Source organism: Petaurus breviceps, unplaced genomic scaffold (assembly GCF_028583685.1).
Source record: "Petaurus breviceps papuanus isolate PSGF00001 unplaced genomic scaffold, PetGlider_PUasm1.0 90692, whole genome shotgun sequence".
NCBI classification, from domain to species: domain Eukaryota; kingdom Metazoa; phylum Chordata; class Mammalia; order Diprotodontia; family Petauridae; genus Petaurus; species Petaurus breviceps.
In genome coordinates, this window is record NW_027187313.1 from 6,749,350 (window position 1) to 6,773,267 (window position 23,918).

A 23,918-nucleotide genomic window follows, 5' to 3' on the forward strand; every position below is an offset into this window, starting at 1 on the left:
ATAGTTAACAGGGGCAATTTCTTGGAAAGACCCTTTCATTCAATACTGTGAACTCCAAGGAGGCGGTGTATCTCTGTTCATTCAACGTGCATCAGACTTCCCCAAGCCCTCCCCCTTCCTACTTTTCCTACCATTCTCCCTACCTCCCAGCTTGCAATCTCTCTTTTTTTTTCTTTTTGGAGGGCAACTGGCAACTGCCCAAGGTCACAGCTAGTTTTTGTGTTTAGTGGCTGAGGCCGAATTTGAACTCAGTTCCTCCTGATTCCAGGGCCAATGCTCTATTCACTGCGCCACCTAGCCGTCTCCCCCTCTCTCCCCGCCAAGTTTGCAATCTCAAAGCCATCTCTGACTCCTCACCCAAACTCACCCCACATATCTATCCATTTTGTTTCCAAGCCTGTCATTGTTACCTTCAAAACAACTCTTGTATATGTCCCCTCTCCATTCAAACTAGCTTCACATTGGTGGAAGGCTGGTACAGGTTCCTTATCACTAGACAACAGCCTTCTGTTTGGTCTTCCTGACTTCTCTCTCCACTGCAGACCATTCTCCAGTCACTGGTCAAAGCGACCTTCCTAAGTGCGAGTCTGAGCATGTCACTCTGTACTTAATAAATACTAGTGGTTCTATATTACTTCTAGGATCAAATATAAAAAGCCTGTTTTAAAGCCCACATCATCTGGCACCTCGTCTTACCCTTCACTCCCTTTCATGGATTCCAGGATTCCGTGACACTGGTGTTCTTGCTGTCCTTGCATGTGATACTCTCTATCTACCTACCCTGGGTCTGTTCACCACCGCTGTCTTTCAGACCTAGAATGCTCTCCTTTCTCCCTTCTGCCTCCTGGCTTCCAGGGCTTCCTTCCAGATGCAGTTAAAATCCCAACTTCTTTAAGAGGCCATTTGGGCAGCTAGGTGCCACAATGAACAGAGAGTACTGGCCCTGGAGTCAAGAGGACCTGAGCTCAAATCCAGCCTCAAACACTTAACGCTTACTAGCTGTATGACCTTGGGCAAGTCACTTAACCCTAAGTGTCCTGCCTTCCCCCCTCCAAAAATTGACCAAAAAAAAAAAAGAGGCCAGGCTATTCCCCTCCTTCTTTCTTCTACTCTAATGCCTTCCCTCTGATTTTACCTTCCTTTGTTTACGGCATATATCTTGTATGTACACAGCTATTTGTATGTTGTCTCCCTCATAAGAATATGTCTCCCACATAAGAGTACCCTGAGGGCAGGGACTGTTTCTGCCATACTTTGTCTCCCCAGTGCTCAGCATGATGCCTAATACCTAGTAAGCACTTAATAAATGTTTGTTCACTGGGACTCTTTCCAAACAGATTTACTCCCGTTTTCATAGCTTCCATTGCAGAAAAGTACATCACCTCCAAGCTTCCAGATATGGGCAGGTAACTGTATCACCTCCAAAGAGGTGAAGCTGGGAGAGGTTGTAACAAATACACCTATGGTCTAGTGGTATTACAAAGTGTCGAGAGGGCTTCTGGGGTTTGGTCTTTGACCCATCTACCATGCAAGAATTTAGCAGCTAAGGTTCCATTCCTTCTCATGCCTAAGGACAAGAGAGCAGGGCTGCCTTCAGTGCCTTTTCCCTTTATGAGGCTGTGAAGGACAAGCAGGGTCCTCTCTCCCTTTCCCTTTTATCCCTTTCTTCCTCTCCCAGGAGCTGAGAGATCCATGCTTTTTGTCTAGGTAAGCCTAGCTGGGCTTAGGTCAGCTGTTGATTGCAATCCATTTTAATTGTTTTTTACAGAAACCCATAGTGTGCTTTCTATTTTTAGGATTATTTTGAAAGATTTTATTTGTATTGATAAATTTGTACACTATTGAATTAATGAATTCCCTGATGAGCTATATGCACTTGGTAGTTCAATTTACACTCAACTGATATGCTTAGTACAAAGCTAAAAATTTCCTCATAATCTGTATTTTGATAATTCCCATTTAATACTTTCCTCTTCAGAGTAAAGCTATGTAGTTACCTCGGGGGTTCACTTTTGCTGGTGTGCTGAGACCAATGTGAAAAATCCTAGGAGTCCTGGAACCTCAAAAGATTCTGAGGGCAACAGGAAAAGGTTGGGAGAAAGTGTGGGTGGGGTGTTCCCTTCTGTTACCAGGTTCATGAACAGTTAAAACCAAAAAACCTCCAAGGTCCTTTCCGATCTAAAATGAAGAAACAACTTTTTGAAACACTTCCCTCTGCCACAGAAACTCCAAGAACAGAATGGTCATTGAACTCCTCTGGGCTTCTCCATCAAACTCCAGGGACCTCTCCATCCCAACAAAGCTCTCCTGCCACACTTCCTAGGTTCCCTTTGCCCCTGGGAAGGGGGAGGGCTCATCCCAGAGCCTGCCTTTAGGGAGGGAAGCCAGGTCAGCCCCCTTTCACTGCAGCCCTTGGGACTGCTCCATCACACCCCCATGACCATGACCTTTGCAGTTCTCTTCTGCGTGTGTCTCCCCACTGGAACAGAAGTTCCTGGAGGGCACTGCATCTGTATTCCCAGAACTCAGCACAATGCCTGGCACATATGTTGTTGTTGTTCAGTCTTGTCTGACTCTCCATGACCCCATGGACCACAGTACCCCAATACTGTTCATGGAGTTTTCTTGGCAAAGATAGTGGAGGGTTGGCCATGTCCTTCTCTAGCAGATTAAAGCAAACAGAGGTTAAATTATTTATCGAACAGCTAGTGAATGTCTGAGGCTGCATTGGAACTCAGGTCTTCTCGACTCCAGGCCAGTGCTCTGTCTACTGAGCCATCTAGCTGGCTCACCTCACACACAGTAAGTGCTTTAATAAAAGCTTGCTGACTTAACTTGTTGACATGTCTTCTCAACTAGACTATAAACACTTTGAGTTCAGAGACTATGCTTATTTTTTTTTAAACCACTCTTACTTCTAACCTAGCATAGTGCTATGCACCTACTATGTGCATCTCTCTTGGGAATGATTGCTTCTCCAGCTCATTTTACAGATGAGGAAACTGGGACAAACAGGGTGAAGGGAATTGCTCCATGTCGCACAGCTAGTGTCTTGAGGTCAGCTTTGAACTCAGGAAGGTAAGTCTTCCTGCTTCCAGACCCAGCATGCCATGCACTGTGCCACCTAACTGCCCTAAAATACTTGTAGAATGCATCAATTTCCCAAAGGGCTATAAATACTTTCATACCCTTTTATCCAGCAATACCACTCCTAGGCTTATATCCCAAAGAGATCATAGAAATGAGAGAAAGACCCATATGTACAAAAATGTTTATAGCAGTTCTTTTTGTGGTAGCAAAGAATTGGAAATTAAGGGAGTGCCCATCAACTGGGGAATGGCTGAACAAGTTGTGGTATATGCATGTTATGGAATACTATTGTGCTATAAGAAACAAGGAGCAGATGGACTTCATATTTACCTGGAGAGGCTTAAAAGAGCTGATGCTGAGTGAGAAGAGTAGAACCAGGAGAAATTTGTACACAATTACAGACACAATGTATGTGTGATGACCAACTTTGATAGACTGGACTCTTCTCAGCAATGCAGTGATATAAGTCAATCCCAAAAGACTCATGATGGAGAGAAATGTGTGCATCCAGAGAAAGAACTAGAAAGAACTAAGTTTATATCCAGGTGGAAGCAAAATACCTGATCTTTTTCCTTCTCTTATTTGGTTTTATGTCCTCTTTACCATTTTTCATTCCAGCTGGTACAATCCATCCTTATAACCTGACTCATAATGTGAAAGTATTTACAGATCCTATACTTGACTATAAGCTGCCATGGCGGGGAGGGGAGGGAGGGGGACAAAATGTGAAACTCAAGGAATTGTGGAATTGAATCCTGTAAACTAAAAGGAAACAAACAAATTAATAAAAAAATAAAAAATTTAAAAAAAGTGCATCAATTTAGGGGTATCATGTTAACAGCCATATAAACTGTGTTTCATTGAAAAAAAAAAGACTTTTCCTACTGATGAAACATTCTCAGTGCAATGGCTAAGAAGTCACACTCTGCTGTACTACCAGATTTCTCAATGACATCATTATTTACTGTTGTCAGAGGGAAGCTCTCATTTGAAGTATAATTTTTCAGACTAGCTAAGTGTAATGGGAATGTAAATTTAAGATCTTCCCTGCCCCTAGGCCATTTGATAGGCTTAAGTGTGGAGGCTTGTTTTTCAGGAGATACTTTGTGATTGGGCAGTGGGTCAAGAAGATTGTTACATTCTCTGAGCCAGAAGAAGGCTATATAATCCCTGATGTGAAGCTTTGTTTTGGGGCTCACTTTGAGAAGTGTTGTGTGATGTGACCAGACAGGACTCTGGGCAGCCGCTGAAAGCCCCACCCTGGCTTTCAAAACCCAGATGTTGATGCTTCCCTCTCTGGTAACTGACTAGGTATGGATGTAATGGTTGGACAGTTGGAGGCCTGTCTGCTGATATGTTTGTTTCTCTGTCTTCTTGTAATTTCTGCTTGTAACCACTGTATACTCTGAAGTTCTAGGTGCTGACTTTTCCCCCTAAAGTAGGTAAATCTTATGTTTGATTAAAGCAAGATTGTTAACCCATTTTGAGTTGCTTTCCTTTAGAAAAGCAGATCTAAGAACCTGTGTTGGCAGCCATCCTGGGGATGCTGGGGTGCTTACTGCAACACTAAGCATAAGAAGAAAATGCTGAATGGGTGAGACCTCAGAAAGAAAAAGCAATTAACCAATTCTAATCCCTTCTTTCTACAAGGACAAAAGCAATTTCTAGAAATATGTTGGGAATAACTGTTTTTACTGTCTTCTAGCCACCATTTCTGAACCATGCAGCTTCCACTCTGATCAACATGGCTATCTGCCCCTCCCCTACTTATCAGAGCCTTTGATTCTGCCCCAGGGATCAGCCAAGGCTCTGCTAGGTGAGCCATCATTTTTCCTGCCTGAAGCCAGACCTCCATGATACTTCCCAGAGACCATCTCCAAACCATGCCTCCGTGCATGTATTTTCCCGCCCCTTTTCCAGCTTCCCTTTATGTGTTGTCTTCTGTCCATTAGAACATAAGCTTCTCAAAGACAGAGACTGTCTTGTTTACTTTGCTTTATCCATGTAGGTACTATGCTATTTCTAACTTTTCATCACATAGATCATATATAAATGAAAAATGGTTTGGACTAGAAGACTGAGGGCTAGTCTTGAAGTTAGATAGTACTAGACTATCTAGTGTCACATCTCTGACACTGATCATGGGAAAGTCCCCCACCTCTCAGTGCCCAGGAAACTCTCTTAAGATTATACTTTACAGATGAGCTGCCAATGTGTAATGACAGAGAGAGCTTCCATACCAATGAAATCCCAAGTCTAGACAATTTCAGCCCTCAGACCCAAACTTTATACATGAGGTAAAGGATGAATGGGAAATTGATGGATCTGCACTGATAAAATATGGAGGAAGAAGGACCTGTACAAAATTTCCTCTCCTGTTGCTAACACTTTCAGTCACACCTTCACTTGAATAACCCTCCAACAATAGTCTTGACAATGCATATTTGGAAAACAGGAAGGTGTTTTACAGTGAAGTCTTTCCTATAATATCTCTTGTGAATCTCCTATGAGTACTGACAACTAAAGCAGTTTGATACCTCGGAAAGAAAGGTACTGAATTGTTATTCTTTAAATGGAACTAGGTTTGTATCTAACAGAGCCCATGATGCAGACAAGTCATTTCTTCTGTGGCCCACCTGTCTTCCAAGTCTGGTGCACCAATGAGCAAAGTGCACTCCTTGGCATCTTAAGAGCTGACTAAATGTCAGTGACATTGTAAAAAGGTTATGTATGAGATAGGTGATTGGAACAGAACTCTTAGGAAGGTCCCTTCCAACCTAAGAGTCTGATTTTCCAGGGCCCCCCTCCCTCACCTGACACGATTCTTGATGTCCTTACCACATGGATCATCTCCCACTGTTACACTTTGTTGTTCATATCTATAGATGGAGTCTTCAAAGGGAAGCAGAACTCTAAAGTTGACAGCATTATGGGAAAGGCCAAAATTAAGTCAGTGCCTGCAGCTAATCCACTTATAGTTCTCCTAGGGATGTTAAATGCCACCTGAACCCATATCCTTTGTACAAAACTTCCAGATTCACAACAGCTGAGACATTTTGCAGAATTTCAGCTGGCATCAATATACCCTAAGAGGATGGTTTTCTGGCAGCGACACCTGGCAGTTGGTGGTTTAGGAGAAGGAGTGGGTGAGGGGTAGACACCAGAAAGGTTCAACAGTGGGGGCAGAGGAGGAGTGAGGGAGGGAGAAGAAGTGGGTCACATAATCCTTTAGAACCAAGAAGCCAACTCTTTCCTAAAAGCATGCACTATTTACTTCTCTCACCAAAGGGAAGAGTCACATTCTTAATCCTCCTTCATGAATGACTAGTTTTACCTGGTCCAAGTCATTTCGCAGAGCGATTTTGCTGGTTACAAGTTCATGAGCAAGGTCATCATTCTCTTGTTCTAGCCGCATGCTGGCTTCCTGTAACCTTCGGTTCTCCCTCTGTGAAAAAAGGGCAAGAGCCAAAAAGGAAAGTGAATACTTGTACAGACTAGCAAAAACAAAAGGCCAACAGGTAGGGGAGAGGTAGGAGTGGGGCAAAAGAAGGGTGTATCTTAGAAGTGTAGGTAGGAGAAGGCAGACGTGGCACAGTAAGGCAGGACTGCTGTTTGGGGGAAACAGTGAGTCAAGCCAGCGGTGCAGATGCAGCACTCTACCCAGCAAAATTCACAACTCCCCAGTACGCCCTCAGATGAAACATACTGCTATAAAAAAAAAAAATCTCCCAGACATATTCTCAGCTCTAAGGCTTTACCTCACTACATTTTAATATAGATTTAAAACCTACATGTGGGTCAGAAACACAGAGAAGAATCAGTTCCTCATCCCCAAAAAGAAACTGCAGGCCATAATACTAGAATTGGAGCAAATATTAAGAGATACTTCTAATCTTTTTTTTTTTTTTCAAAGATCAGGCAAAAAAAAATCAATCATGTTTTATTTAGACTACAAGTCTGGCAGTCAAGATACTCAAGTTCTGTTACAACTTTGGAAACAACTCATAACTGTGACCTCTTGGAACAAGCCAAGTGAACTTTTCTGGACCCCAATTTTGCTGTTAAATGGAAGCAACGGTACTGAAGAGAATATCTAAATGGCAAGGAGATCATCAGATGAAAAGCACTGTATAAATGTAAATTACTGGGCTAGATTCCTCTGGGTTATTACTAGAGTTCTCGGTCAAGTCAATGAGAACACCATTAGCAAAAGATATGGCTAAGAGATCCCACTCCATTGAAAAAAAACAAAAAAAAAAACCCCAAAAGTCCTTTGAAACTTTCATTCTTCTCTAAAGACCCCCAGAAATTATTAACAACTGGGCTATTTCTTATAATTCTTACTATTACTTATGGTTCTAAAAGATATGAACTTAATTTTTTTTAAAAGAATAATAATTCGGTGCCTTTTCCCCCAAGGTATCAAAATGCTTTAGCTGTCAGTAGTCACAGGAGATTCAAAAAGACATCTGACAGGAAAGATTTCAGTGTAAAACACCTTCCTGTTTTTCAAATATGCATTGTCAAGACTATTTTCTGCAAGACAGGCAAAAATTCAAGCAAAAGCAGTCAAATCTGTAGCTCTGGGAAATATTGCAATAGAATGAACTGAATAGAGCACTAGGAAAGCCATTTATTTGTGGACCTCATTTCAAAATAAAATAAAATAAGCTAGAGAGCTCAACAAAGTAGTGACTGTGACACTCCTAAGTGTACGCCAAATGATCTCATGCACACTGAGGACTGAGTGCTGATGGGTAGGCCACCCCTACTGAGCTAACCTCCAAAGGCTCCACTTGGGGTCTTCCCAAGACACAGGGTCTTTCCACTGTGAGATGTACAGAAGATAGTGGCAAGTTTTGGAAAAAATATTTTAAGAGCAACACTTTAAAATTTTTAAGTTGGTAATTATTTTTGGTGGTGGTGGTGGGAGTCCCAGGGAAACTTTTTTTAAAGCATTCTTTCCCTTTTGAAGGATGTTTCCTATATAGGACACACTGTATCCTCTGGAACAAAATACGGTGTAACAGCTTGTAATCAAGTCCAAAGTACTGCCTCGCCAATAAAACTTTCCAAGACACTCCTTAAATGAAAACGTTCACCCCTCGGTAGATCAGCTTGTACCCAAAAGTAATTCTGTCTATCCCTTCAGTGGAGTCTTTCAACTTTATCCCACCCTCCTAAGCATGATGAAACAGTTTGCATGTCACAGAAAAACAAAATCAGTGTCCCCATCACACCTTTCTAAATTCTACAAGAGACAACCAAATTGTACACACAGGCCAGACAATCCTGCTTTCAGTAACCCTCTCTGACAACATCTTTTCTACTGGCTAGGAGCTATGTGGGAACTTATCTGAAGTTGTTGTTGTTTTAATGAGTTTTCTCAAGGACAGGAAACAGGTATTTTGCAAACAACTAGCCTTCAGTTTCAACACAGCTTGTGCAACATAGGTTGCATAGTAAAGGAACTTTGAATTTTTTTTCATTTTGGTGTGTTAGTCTTTTATCTCAGCTAGATGACTTCACTACTTCTTAAAGCATTCTTGCATAACTGTCTCCTAGGCATATAAAAATCCCCTCAGCTACATTTAGAGTACACTGACTACGCTATAAGGAACAAGTCTGCAGCCTCTAGGGTGCTTCAGTTTATAGTTAAACTGCAGAAGCGAGTCAAATGAGTCTCCAGCTAAAGTTGTTGGACATTCCCCATCAGTATTTGTTTGAAAACATTCCTACAATGTCCCCAGGTAATCAACCACCTGACTTTGGGTCAGAGATCAGCTGACCATGGCTTTTTTGTTGGACAACAACAAAAAGATGAGTTCAGCTGTAATCCTGGCCAGAAGTAGGAACTCTGTAAGTAATTACTGGAATTGTAATATTCTTCCTTTACAGGAGTACAGGCTACAGGAAGATCTTATAGAAACCAGGAGTGTCAGATGGCCGCTTAAAATAAGTACAAAGAAATGGGGGGGGGGGGGGGGGGGTGTCTCCCCTTTGCAAGAAGCTTCAGTTCAGTGTCTGCAAAGCAAGCAGCACAATGTGAGGTCTCAGGCTCCTGCTTCACTCACAGACAAGTGGGAAAGCAAGCAAAGTGGCTAAAAATGCAGTGTCCTCCTCCTCTTCCTCCTCCGGGGATTTTACAAAAAGGAGAGACTATCTCTTATGCTAGTGAATAAATCACTGCTACCGAAGAGAGAGTCATTTCCAAAGCCAAGGAAACCGCCTGACCCTGGCTTCCCACAGACAGCCACAAGCCAAAGGGATTTGTAAGGCTACAGTATTGGGCTGGCTGTCCTGGCCCCTCTTGTGAAGGAACTATAACTGACAGATTCCTTGGGAGAAACCTTGGGGTTATACAAATGAAAACTGCACTAAAAAGAAAGGGAAGAGACTTTCATTTTGATGTATTTCAGAAAGCTTTGTCTAGGTCATTCTGAAACCTGGGCAAGGAATCTCTCTTGCTAGGCAGGGAGAAGTCATTTCTGAGGTTTAGTTTGATGGCCAAGGGGCTCCATTGTCTTTGTGGGAGCATTCTATAACCTTGCACAAGCAGACTAGTCAGACTTGCTGAATGCTCAGAGCTGGTAAACAGACAATTGCTTCCTGCTCCCTCTCTGAAGAGACTGCAGTAGGCACTGTATTTCTAACATTTACAATTCTCACTTGACTTGAAGCACCCTCCAATATCACTTGGCTGACAGCCTCTGGATAAAAAGAGGGAGTCCTTTCCTCCTGGATTCTCTTCCCCTGCTCTTCCCATAGGGGAAGGATGTATAGCTGGGAAAGTTTGGCGAATAACTTTGGGAGGAGGATACTGCATTTTCCAAAGAGACAGACACGAATATTACAGACATACACAGATGAAAAACTTACCTCCTGCAAAGTCAGAGACCAACTACTGTTTTCAATCATAGGTACAAAAATAATGGAAAAAAGGATATCCAATGAAATTTAAATGCCTACTAATAAAATTAGGAAACAGCAACAACAAAAGAGACACTTGTTAATTCTATTTTGTTAATTTTTTCTCCTTAGAGCCTTCCCTATGACAGCAAACATTTGGTGAAAGAAAGCTGACTTGAGAAAGCCAGTGGGCAAGTCCCAACTCAGGAAGACCGATAAACTCAAACTCCACCCTCTCCATGATGCTATTCTCAGCTTGCATGACGGATGAATATGTTTGTACATAGGATGATTAGTAGTCATGGTGTAAGTTGTTTCCACTGCTGTCATGAAAGCTGGGTGAGACTCATTTACATGTATAGTGTCAGAAACCTTACAAAATAGCTAATCTTCAGGCAACAGAGGGAGATCTCAGTGCACAAAGAGCTGCTTGGCGATGAAAAAAAAAAGCAAAAAATGTCTTCAAATTCCCATTTGTGTCCCTCTGTGGGCTAGGTAGGGTCTGGATGAGGCAGGACAAGGAATTGTAATATAGTTAGCTCCAAGACAAGAAACTTGAGAAATGTTCACTGGCGACCAAAAGAAAATGTGGTAAGGTTTAAAAAGGGGGGAAAAATCATCAAGAGGAATGAGGTTTTAGAAACCCAACTCTGTTTTGGGTGTGTTGTCTGCTGCTATGATGAATTCTTGGCACATAGATTTAAGTGACTTAAGGGTCAAGAAAAATGCTTCTCTAAGTGAGAAGCATAATTTTATTAGCAAGTATATAATCTGCTAGCAAACAGTTCCTTTTTCTCATATCTCACTCTTGAAAAAATAAGTAACCAACAATATTGACATTTTGAGCTGACAATCTCAAGGCACACAAGGACAAATGTACCCAGATGACATATTTTAAAATTCTACACAATCTGAAAAATGAAGACTTAAAAATAACAAGTTTTCATTTTTGAAGCCTTAGTCTAAGACCATATGTGGCAATTTCCTCCCTTTCTTTGCCATATTCCCTAAGGAGAATCTCTTACATTGAATATGAACAACAGTTTCTGATCTTTTAAAAATCTCAACAATAAAATTAAATGACAGTTGGCAACCCAGACTGCATTTCTTTTTTGCATCTCAAGACCATCTTTGGAAATACCAACTGATACTCCAACATGAAAATGAGATTAAAATAAAATAAACAAATTTCATAGGTGTTATAGAAACCAGTTAGGCATGATGCAAATTTCTCACTGATAACTACTGCAATAATGAACTATGTATCCTAAAGACAGAAGATTAGTTTGGAACCACATCTTTCTCTAAATGAAAGACACAGGACATGGCACCTAGAGGCCTTGTTACTTTTATACTAATTCAGCTGACAATGTTTCAAGTGTAGGCATAAACTGGACACCAATTCTTCAGAGACCTTATGTGGTTTTGGGCTTGGCATTTCTTTGCATCCAAAAACACTCAAATTTATTAATATCAAAAGGAACGTGTGTCAGCTTCTTAGAATTTATCATCAAGTTTTACTTTGGAAGGTAGGGTCTTAGGATGTTGCATAGTGAGGAGAGTAGTGGATTTGGGATCAGACGTTAACCTGGATTCAAATTCCAGTTTATGGATTACTAGCTTTACAACCTGGGAAATGCTAGGTTCACTTTTATGGGCCTCTCTCTCATCATGATGGAACTAGCCTTGATTTCTAAGGCCCAGATTGAAGTCCTGTGCTCCTAAGGAGAGAATATGGACCAAGAGTCAGGAGACCAGAATTCTAGTCCCAAGCCACAGTGAATTCACTGCATGATTTCTGGTAACCTCTCTGGGCCTCAGTTTCCTCATTTGAAAGATGAGGAAACTATACTGAATGACTTTTTTTTTTTTGCTTTTTGGAGTGGGGAGGGCAGGGCATTGGGGTTAAGTGACTTGCCCAAGGTCACACGGCTAGTGTTCAGGCTGCATTTGAACTCAAGTCCTCCTGACCCCAGGGCCAGTGCTCTATTCATTGGGCCACCTAGCCACCCCTGAAGGACTTCTAAGGTACCTCTCAGCTCTAAATCTATGGTCCTTACACAGAATTCTATATTCTAGAAACATTCTTTTTATCTATTGTTACCTATTTCAAATACAACAACATTTCATAGCAGAAACATTTTTCAAAAGCTAATAGTTCTATCTGTGGTACAAGAGAGATGGAGTCAGAATAGTGTGAATTTATCTCTCTTTGCAGAAGAAAACTCTTATGCCCAGAGATAGACACATTTATCTTAACCTCACTACTTCAGGAGGGGCCTAAACTAGGTAAGAGGGACAGGGAAAGTAATTATTTCTAAAGCGTGGCATTTAATATCAAACTTTTGCCTTCTTCAGTGGGCAAGACAAAAGTTAATATAAAATGCTTTAAGTGACTACCACCAGTTAATGATAAGCAAAAAAGGTGACAATGCAAAACAATTAATCTATCCCTCAAACACCTCATATTCTTACATGAACAAGACCCAATAAAATGGTCTGAAGAGTTCAAGTTACTTTAGTGAGAACCATCAAAAATCAGCAAATGTGGGGAGATTCGTCAGGAAGCTTAAAGTAGAAATGGCCATTTCTCTGTCAACCCATTCTATTAGGTGAATAATTTTAAAGAATATATCAACAAAGTGTAACCAACCTCAGAAATAAAACTGAAACATAAATTCAACCTTTTGGTCTTCAGTTTGCTTATATTATCCATGAATATAAGGCTTCTAAAAATTAAAACTATCCATACATCAATCCAAGAGCGTTGGAATTCTTACAACCTTTTACAGATTTCCTACCTAGATCAGATAAGAAATTACAGCTTTTTATGCTTTGGGGGGTTCATACAATTTAATTAATTAGCTAGATTCTTGAAGGCTCAATCCTCATTTGTGCAAGCAATTCTTTAATTAAACAAGAAACCATAATGTCTTCTGGAAGCAAGTTAATTTGGCTTTTTTCTCAAGTTCTTTATGGAGGACAGAGCCCTAGAAAACTTAGGAGATTCCTCAAAAACAAAACAAATCCATTTTTTAGAAGCTGAACTGAAATGTTCACTTAGTGAACTAATAGTCACAACTCAGGTACCAAGTTATTAATACGTCAATGTCATCTTAAAATTAGATATACTTAGACAAAAGTTAAAATGAAGCATATTCATGTTTCTTAACAGATGAACATTGAGTCCACATTTTATTCCATTTGCAGTCAATAAATTCCTTCCTACCTAAATACTAGACTAGACAAGTGAGCACTACACTAAACTTGCAAGGTAATGAATGACATTTAGTAGGAGTTAGAGAGTTAATGTTTTATATTTTTTCTGGCCTCAGGGTTTTTCCTTCTACCTCTGGGTTAACTTTTTTTTTTTTTTAACAATTGGGGTTAACTTGCTCAAGTTATTTTGTGTGGGTGCCAAGTATCTGAGGCCGGAACCGATCCCGGGTCTCCCAATGCCGGGGCTGGCGCTCTTACTCACTGAGCCACCTGGCCGCCTCACTGGGTTAACTTTCAATTTGATAAAGAACAAGAAAACCCCAGTGACTATAAGCTACCACTGAGGGGTGCAGAGTACCAGATGTAAGTTAAGGTAAAGCGAAAGGCAGCCAGTATTTCAAATACAACCAAGAAATAGACAGGAGTCAATATAAACAAGCAAACAAAGACACACACACAATAGGCCTGGGCATGATGTGCATCCACTGAAACTCCTACATGGTGTCCAAAGTAAGGCCTCCCTCTCAAAGAAGACTCTGCTGACATGGGTGGGGTTCATGAAAGAAGGAGTTTTTTCAGAGAGAACAGATGTTTCCTAGAAAAATTTACTGTAGAGCCCTCAGACTTACACTGCTATTTTATCTGCTTCCACACAATGTACATTTGGGTGACATCAAATGGTGGCCAAAAGGTAAACTCCGATTTAACTGAGGCCTAAGCCATATAAATGTATTCAGGGCCTAACAGAGGCTTCCACATACACTCCCTAAAACAAGCTGAGCCGGATTCATCCCATCATTACTCACTTCTATATGACTAGAGATCTAAGCCCATTTCTGGGGCAGTGCCATCAGCATTTGTTGCCTTCTTTAACCCTCTGCATCCCACCTCCCATTTCCTTTTTCCCTCCTCATCTCAACCAAGATGCAGGTGAATCATTGTCAGAATGGGACTAAGTATATTATACTTCAATTTTGCTATAATTTCAGGTTGGCAAGAGGGCCTGAGCCTCTGCCCAACAAAGCCACCTTCCCCATCTATCTTTGTCATAAATGGGCTGAAAAGAAAAGGAGTGATTTATGGGGAAGGTGAGGCCACCACACAATTGCTTCATATTTTCTTCCAAACCTCCTCCTTTCTTCCCTTGACCTCAGTTAATTTAAATTAACTTTCCAGTTATTCTTTAGCCAACTTATGTTCCAAGGTCCACAACTAGGTATTATATAGCTCTGAGTGAGATGATTTTAATCTTAGATAAGACATATTTAGGAGACATTTGTTGGCACTCACCAATGAGCCTTCAAAATCTAGCTGTGACAATGACAGTTGAATATTTCTAAACAATATGGTGGTTTGGAAGATCAGGGCTTTTGATTTTATACACTAGCACTGCTATGTTCAAAATGTAAAATGGTTAGAAAAGTCAGACACCTACATATGTTTTAGAGATTTTCCTTAGCCTGGTAAGCTATAAAAATGTTAAATGAAATATTTTGAGAAATCTACCAGAGAAACACAGATAGAAATGACAAAAAGATCTGTGACCCAGAGTTCATAACTAGCCAGAAACTAAGGACTTATTCAACTTTTAAAACAATACTTGTCTTTGGGGAAAAAAATCAAAACAAACTATAAAGGGCCAACTGTACTTTTACCTTTCAAATACAAATGCTCATTGGCAGCCTAGCTTGCTGATATTTAAAAAAACCCAAACTTTTAAAATCAGCATTTAAATTCCCAGAGTTTTCAGAATGATTTCAAATAATGACGAAAATAATAATTGACATTTATAAAGTGCTTTAAGGTTTGCAAAGTATTTTTCACACTTTACTTTATTTGATGCCCTCAACAATCCAGTGAGCTACGTGGTACAGGCATTATTATTTCCATTTCATAGATGAAGAAACTGAGGGCTAGACACTGGGAGTAAGTGTCAGGGATGGAATATGAATCCAGGTTTCTCCTGATCCTAAGTTTAGCACTCCATCTGGCACCAAGTTGCCTTTCCACACTCCTATTTAATATACTTCTGACCTATGTTTTTTCCCTTGACCTCAGGTCTGTATCTGGAGTCAGAAGACCCCGAGTTCAAATCCCTGCTCTGCTACATAATCCCTTTTAGACCTTGGACAAACCATTTCATCTCTTTAGGGCATAGATTCTGTATCTATACAATGTGAGGGTATTGACATGGTGGCCTCTATGATCCTATAGTCTTATTCATTATGTATGTGCTAAAGCTGACACTAATCAGAAAGCTGATGGTACAGTCCATAGTGTCTCCACTGGCTACAGAAACACCTTCTCTGAAATCTCTCTAAAACAGCAAAACAATTATGATACCTAAAGATTCTGAAAAAAGTTACTTTTGAACAATTCTCTATTTTGTTAGCAAAGGCATTCTAGAGGCAGAGAAAACAAGAACATCAATATAGGTAAAACAAGAACAAGGAGGAGGAAGTATGACGAGAGACTGGTGCCTCAGGCCTCTAGAGATCCAGTAACACAGAGCAGACACCTACAGTGAAACCGAGAGGAGCAACCCCAGGACATTTGCTTCCTTTAATTGCACAGGGGCCAACCTGGTAAGAAAGAGAAAAGGCTCCCCACTGTGGTGAAACAGAAACCATGCATGTTAGACGGATGCTTTGGAAATAACAGATTATGGGAGGCGATGCTCTGACCCACACGGGGATGGCCCCTCAGTGCTGGGAAGGATGCATACAGAATGTTCCAGAAGTGGAACTGAGTGCAGTTTTCAGCTTTAACAGCTGCACTCCGACTTTGGAGGCAGTGTATAACAGGAGAAGCTCAGCCTAAAAATGTGCTTTAAGGCTGAAGTGCTGTTAAATTGTTTGATAAACCCAAAGATGTTTCCATTGAAAAAGGAACTTTGCAAAGCTGCACTCCTCCAACAGTGAGGTCAGCACCTAAGAGCTGTGCATTTGCAAATGGCCCATGGAAATCACTAAGGTGAAGATGCTCAGATGCTGGCTCGATCCTGAATCTGCAGGGTGTGGGCAGATGTCACTAGTAAAGCTGTAATTTACCGCTTGTGGAAATAAATGCCGTGAGAAAACACCATTACTCTGCTTCATACACCTTGGAGGTTTTATTCTTCTCTCAGAAGGGCGAATGCTGATCATTAACATTTGCTACAGACAGAGGGGCCTTAAAAACATCCTTATGTCAGTCTTGACACAGTTCACCTTCTAAAAAGTCTTTGGAAATGTAACCGTGCACAGCTAAAAACAGTATCTGTAATCTCCTCCTTCCTTATTCTGTAAGTAGTTGGGAGCCACTTTTTCTCTCTGTCTCCCCCTTTCTCTGTCAGCATCTCATGTGGGATCCCAGTATAAACGCAACAGCGGGAGTTACCTACAAACATACAAACTGAAAGAAAAGAAATATTATGTTTGGCAACTCTGGGGTTTCCATGGAAACGGGGGTAAAATGAAACCATCCCTATCAATGAAGCGTCTCCAAAACATCCATAGAGAAGAAAGACATGGAGCCTGGACCCCCCACCACCACTTTACACAGGGGTACAACAATGGGCCTTGGGCACATTCCGTAGAGAGAACTTCCCCCCGCTGCCCGTACCTTGTATCTGTCCATGGGGTCTTCCTGCTGAAGCTGACTCTCTCGCATGGTTTGATATTCTTTCTCATATTTCTTCAATTTCTTAGTAGGCACCTGAAGAGGGGAGTGAAGGCACATTATAAGAACATCTAGGAAAGATCTGATGATGTACTCCCTGGTAGACAAGGAACTTAGAGAACTTCTGGGCACTTCCCACAAAAGCATGCTTGGTAGAGAATCTGAAACACTTCTGGTACCGAAAAACGTGCTATATTTTTATAACAATACATTTAATGGTGTTAATGATCATTCTGCTTATAATGATTTCATAATCATTTATATATTTAATCCACCAATGTAATTGTAACTCAGGGGTCTGGGCAAGGAATATAAAGAAAAAAATGAAATTCAGGCCAAAGCATGTAACATGAAGAATTACTTTAGCTGAATATTAGGATTACACTTGGCTTTCCCACCAAATCTATTAACCTTTACCCTCAAACAGAGTATAGAGGAGAAAGAATGAGGAGGACTAGAATTGTGCCAGGCACTGTGTAAGTACTTTTACAAAGATTATCTCATTTGATACAACAACCCTGAGAAGTTGGTGGTGTTATCATCCCCATTTTACAGTTGAGGAAATGAAGGCAAATAGGAGTTAAGTGACTTGCATAGGATAACACAGCTATTAAGGATCTGATGCTGGATTTGAACTCAGGTCTTCCACTCTCCAGGCCCAGCCCCTTAAACTCCTGCCTTTTTCCACCATATCACAATCACTGAATAAAATGAAGGGACTGAAGTCTATCAGTCAATAAACGCTTATGAAGTACCTATTATGTGCCTTGCTCTGTGCTAAGCACTTTTACAAAGATTATCTCATTTGATATTCACAACAGCCCTGGGAAGTAGGTGGTATTATTATTCTCCATTTTACAGATGAGAAAGAAGGCAAAAAGAGGTTAAATGACTTGCCTAGGGTCATACAGCTAAAAAGGCTGAATTTAAACTCAGGTCTTCTTGACTCCACGCCCAGTGCTCTATACTGGTATAGAAAAGGTCCTTCTGCATGAGGAAACTCCTTCTACCAATGGAGGTTGGCCCCTAGAACACCTGCCCTGGCATATGGCTGATCCATGCAGGAGGGAAGACTGAGACCCAGACCCTCCCAGGCATGAGGTCAGCTCTCTTTTTATCATGTCACTCTGTCTCCTATACCTGAAAGCAGATTCAAAAGTTTGCCAAAGAACAAGAAATGCCAGAAATCACAGCAGTACCAATCAGGGTGCTTTGGGTTCAGAGTGAACTTTAGCTAATCTATGCCCCGTTTAATGTTTTCCTCTCTTCTGAAAAACTCTTCAAAGAAACATTCTCCAACCTCCTCTGATATTCTTTTCTATCTCAACTCTTATCGATGTTAGAAAAATCTGTTCTAATATGAAACCCAAATAGGAAAAAAAAATCTCCACTGCATTTTATTCTATTCCCTATAAAATCTTCCTGCTATCTTTTTCTAATACAGGCTAACTATTCATGCCCCCATTTTAAGTTCTCAAGTTAGAGACAGAAGGGGGTGGGGTGACGGATTATCTGGTGAGTGGGCGCTCTGCTGAATTCGTGATGTCTTTCTTGTGGATAAAGATTGGTTCACAAACTTCTCAGCATCCTGCACAGTTCCTGGCACCCAATGCTAAAAAGACAAAAGTAGCTGATCAACACATATAAACATGGATGTCTGTTGTGGAATTATTTGTTACTGTTTTTAAAAAGGTATTTAGTCAAACTATTCTTGTTAGTGTCAGAAGAAGGCAAGAAGCCAGAATGAATAGAAAAGTGAGTCTACTGCTTGTTAAGGTTTAGGTGCACTGTCAATTAAATGAGTTTTTGGGTTGAGTATAGAATTTGTTAAATGAAAAGGAGGGTATCATTGTCCCTCATTTTCCTTTCTCTTCTCAACTTCTGACCTTTCCACCAACGGATATCATTTTTTGAATCTTGGGAGACCTGTAATGCCTGCTTCTGACCACAGTGAGGAAATCTTGTGAGCTTATTCAATTAAATATGACAGCCTACAACAATTCCATTCCATTCTGTTCAATTACTGCTCAATGCAAGGAGCTGTGGAACTGTGTGAGGGCTGAGGATAGAAAGATAGGAAATGAAATGACTCCAGTCCTTAAAACTAGCAATTTAATAGAGTGGATATGGGGGGAAGAGGGTTAAAGGAGGAAAGGAAGGGGGAAAAAAGGGGAGAGGGAGAGGGGGGGGAGAGAGAGAGAGAGAGTATAATGGGTTTATGGAATAGGGGGAAGGAAAGAAAAAGTGCTTAAGAAAAACAGATGAGGGGTGACTTTCAGCTGGGGAAACGATCAGGAAAAAATTTCGTGGAGGAGATGCAGCCTAAGCTGAGCCTTGAAGAATGAAAAGGATTTTGACAGTCAGAGATGGGTAGAGAACACATCCCAAGCTTGGGGGAAAGCTCACAGGAATTCCAGCACAGAATGCAGGAAATTGGGGAACACCTCTAGTATGAATAGAACAAAGAAAGCAAGAAGTGGAATAGGAGGAAATAAGGCCAGAGAGGTAGCTTAGAGACTTTCTGGAGTCATATAAATGCAAAGTAAAGGAATTTTGATTTTATGCCATAGCAATGGTCACTGGATATTCTTGAACAAGGCAGTGACATTGTTAACAGAACTGTGGCACTGATTAATTCTACCTTAAATCACAGTAGGAAAGTGAAAAGAAGTGAGAAGGACCAAAATGCTTCCCGATAACCACTGTTCTTTGGTATATAGAACAACTGTAACATCTACCTCCAAACTTGGGGGTTACCTGAACTATTTCTTCAACCACACTTTCTTCACCTTGTACTTCTGAGCTGCACTTTCTTGCCAGTGCTTCACAATGCTGTCTTGTCTCAAGTTTTCTTGTTTTTACTATATTTTGCCAACAAATCATTCATTAACCAACCACATTTCTGTCAATATAAGTTAGAGGAGAAAGTCACTGAGGGTACAAATGGCTGGCAATTGTGTTTTCAAAGGGGTCGCTGTATTTCATAGCCATTGCTGAAGATTTCTAATTGGTCATGAGACACTAACCCTTGATTGTCTATTTCATGAGGCTATTAACAGCCCAGCTGTGACCAGCTGCAGTGAAAACAGAGAAGAAACCACCACCTGCTAATTGTAGAGCCTAGCAGGCAAAAAAGAAGGGAACTAGATATAGCATCTAGATAAGCTCTTAAAAAAAAAAAAACACTATTCTCTGCAACTATTTTTAGAACCAGCAGTTTCAGTTCCCTGTAGGGATCCTTCTTGTACATATATCAAAACATACCAAGGCCAATAAAATGAGATGTTCAAATGAATGGAGAAACAACTGGACTGAAATACAGTCTCCTGAATATTACTGGGGCTAAGGGTGCCTGAAGATGCTACGTGAGGGTAAGGTCTTTTAGACAAGCCTCCCAAATAGACCAGTAAGCTCTATCTAACTCTATCATCTACCACAGGAAGTTTAGTTCATATAAAGACTTTTTCTAAAACCAAAAGGTCAACTATCATCTCAATTCCTGAGGTTTAAGTTCATATAAAAAGTTGACTAATTTTGCTGTTTATGCTAAGAGCTGAATTTCAAAATGAAAATTTAACGAAATCCACTAAACACCCTCAAAAACTAATCCTTTCCCATCTGGCCAGGCATCTAGGCTGTTTGGCTTGATCTTGCTCGGGGAAACATAGCAGGTTCCCAGAACAATATGTTGCTAGGATACATTCCAAGCTTATTTATCTTGTGCCTATGGTGTGATGTTGAGTATCCACCTGTGACTGGCACAAAATGAAAGGGAGAAAAAAGACAGGGGAAGGAAGGAAAGGGGTAATGGTTTAGGACTACTGTTATTTATGAAGTAATACAAGAAAACACAAAGATTGTTGCCATTTAAAAAAACTTCATTTCAGAGTAAAACTGGTTATTTTAGGCAGTAGAACACTGAGGGGTGGAAATTTTCCTATCAGCAAAAGGTTAAAGGATTTAGGTGGAGGTGGGAGAGAAAATCATATCCAATTGTGAAGAAACAGTAAGAAAACTCTTTAAGTATGCACATCTAATGAAAAGAACAGCATGTCTCTACCTAGAACTATTGGGCATATCATAAAACAACCTATTATCTCTATGTGGAACATAGACATTCCTCTCTTTAGTAAAAATTACCTTAATGTAATTCTAAACTTAAGGAATTCATTAATCCAACCACCAATTTACTTGAAGGAATAGCAGTCCACAGACATCAATCATTTGAGAGTCCTATACCAGCACCCACTATTACCTATGTTACTATTACCAACATCAAGGGGAGCAGACAGCTCACCCTACTGCATTCGTTACAGATAACCTCTAGAAACTGTGTAATACTCACCATAAAACTAATGCCTTATGATAATAAAGTGCTTTAGGGTTTGTAAAACATTCTGCATACCTAATCTCATTTGACTTTCCCAATATCCTTCTGAAGTAGGATGGGAACAGTAAGTATTCTCCTTCTCATTTTACAGATGAGAAACTGAGGCTAGGAGAAGTAAGGTAACTTATTTTCCCAAGGTCACACAGTAAGTGTTCTAGGCAGAATTCAAACCCAGGTCTTGCCCAACCACAAGAACAGTACTATTTCTCACAATAATAAGCATTTAGCATATTGCATAAAAATAACAAGAAACTGAAATAAATTAGGAGATACCACAGCAATAGGAACAGGATGAGGGAGGAACACACCAGGTTGGGAATGCTCTGGACAGTTTATTTCCATGACCTATTGTACAGTTCCCTGTGTCCTGCTGGTGGTACATCAATAAGTATTTACTAATAGTACAAATATTGCATTTTTCCATCTTGGCAAGTTAAACCAGTCCAACCAGTCCACTGAGGTTTTCCAGGTGACAACTTGGAAAGACATCAGAGTGAAATTTGTTTATAACAGGGAACACAGACTTTTAAAGAGTTTGGAACATAGTAGGCTTACTGATTGATAAGCCAAAGTTTGAATATATCTTGCCTCTACTACGGAATCTGTAGGAAATTTATACATACGACTTTCCCTATAAGTAAGTTAGAAATAATCCCTTACTCTTCTCTCTTGAACAAAATGTAGTTGCTAAACATCATACTGCTTAAGGTGGCAGGTGAAGAACTGGACAAGAGGGTTTAACAATTCAGTTCTGTTCAATTTATCAAAAATTTGTTAAGCACCTATTAGATGCCAAGTGCTGTGGATACAAGACAAACACTTCTCTGCAAAAAGCTGATATTCTTCTAAGGGAAAACTAACACATACAATAGATAAAGTAAATACGAAAGTGTGAGGCTCAGCGCTAATACTCCCCCTCACACTTCTGTGAATCTTATAGGGACAGCAAGGAAGATGAGCCTTGACTTTCAGTAGTAGAAGTAAGGAAGGAGAGCAGTCCAGTCAGAGGCAAGAAAGAGGGACACAGAATGGAACATACAGGAAATAACAATAAGCCAACTGATCTGGAATGTAGATAATGGCCACTACTAGGAAATAAGTCTGGAAGGTTAGGGTGGAGCTAGATTCCAAATGTCTTATTTTGAAAGTCCATGAACATGTAAAGGTGCTTATCACTCACTCTCATACCAACTCTAGTATTTACTAATCCCTATGTGCCAAGAACTGTGCTAAATCCTCCCTTTCTCCTAATATTGCTATTTTTGTCAAGGACACTAATATTCTCCCAGTTACCCAGGATCACAACCTAAGCATCATCCTTGACTTTTCACTCTTTCTCTCTCCTCAGACCCAAAATGTTGCCCAAGCCTGTCAATTTTACCTTTGCAACATTTCTTGCATATATCTCCTTCTCTTCTCTGACACTGCTGCTCCACTCTGGTGCACCTTATCACCTCACACCTGGACCATTTCAATAGTATTCTGGTTGATCTCCTCACCTCCTATCTCTCCCCACTCCAGTCCAGTCTCCAGTCTGCTTTCAAAGGGATCTTCTTCTAGAGAAAGTCTGACCACATCACCCCACCTGCCCCCAACTCACTAAATGCCAGTCACTTCCCATCACCTCCAGGATCAAAAAGAAAATCCTGTTTGGCATTCAAAGCCCTTTATAACCCAGCTTATTCCTACCTTACCAGTAGTTTTTTTTATTTTAATTTACTGCTTTTTCCATTCGTTCTTCAATCCAGTAACACTGATCTCCTTATTGATCCTTGCACACAACACTGCATCTCCTCTGACTGTGCACATTCCTGCCTCTCCCCCAGTGCCTGGAATACTCTCCCTCATCATCTCTACTTCCTAGCTTTCTTCAAGTCTCCTCTACAATTTCACCACATGCAAGAAGCTTTTCCCAGGCCCCCTTAATGGGTCCCCCTGCCTCCCCCCCACTGATTTCTCCAATTTATCCTCTCTACAGCTTTTTTATACATCATTTTTTGCACACTGTCTCCCCTTTAGTCTGTGAGCTCCTGGAGAGCAGGGAGTTTTTACCTTCCTCTACACTGCTAGAACTTAGTACAGTGCCCAGCACAGAATAAGTGCCTAGAAGAGGCTGGCTTGTCTGTGGTTGTTGACTTGCCACGGGAATGCCGTGTTCTGTTAGAGGACACATTCTTATCTCACACTCTCAGGCACTGCTGCTCTGCAGGCTTCCCTTTGCACAGCTGTCTGCCCTTTCCACCAGGATGATGAGACTTCGTTTTACAGAATGATTCCCTCTCTACTGGCTTCCTTAGGGTGGGTCAGTATAGCACAGCTTCACTACAGATAATCATTGCTTACATGCTTTCATCGGGCTTTATGTACCCCTTTTTTTTTTAATCTTAAAGCATTTCTGAAACAATTGGTTTGTAATTTAACTTGCTATACGATACAACAATTAGTCTAGAAAACCTATTAAAATCTCAATCATTAACAGTGGCAGAACACTACTTAAAAGATTGCTAAAAAATTGAAGTAGGGAAAAATAATATATAGCTTATGTATCAAATCTATCTATATCTTATTTTCCTGCCTTCGTGTGTGTGTGTGTGTGTGTGTGCGTGTGTGTGTGTGTGTGTGTGTGTGTGTGTGTGTGTGTGTGTGTGTG

General features: G+C 40.7%; 1 protein-coding gene across 13 annotated transcripts in view; it reads right to left on the reverse strand.

The window, feature by feature from the left end:
* Positions 1-23,918, reverse strand: part of RABGAP1L (RAB GTPase activating protein 1 like) — a 694,415-nt gene that overhangs the window by 26,822 nt on the left and 643,675 nt on the right. For 10 of the 13 annotated variants that reach the window (XM_069065530.1, XM_069065529.1, XM_069065528.1 and 7 more), the window contains 2 exons: positions 16,822-16,914; positions 6,425-6,535 (listed from right to left, as the gene is read on the reverse strand). In XM_069065530.1, coding sequence (XP_068921631.1) covers positions 6,425-6,535; positions 16,822-16,914 — 204 coding nt within the window. Of the gene's footprint in view, positions 1-6,424; positions 6,536-9,969; positions 11,757-12,931; positions 16,612-16,821; positions 16,915-23,918 lie in introns of those variants that run through there. The other 3 variants (XM_069065531.1, XM_069065540.1, XM_069065539.1) reach the window with 2 other exon arrangements.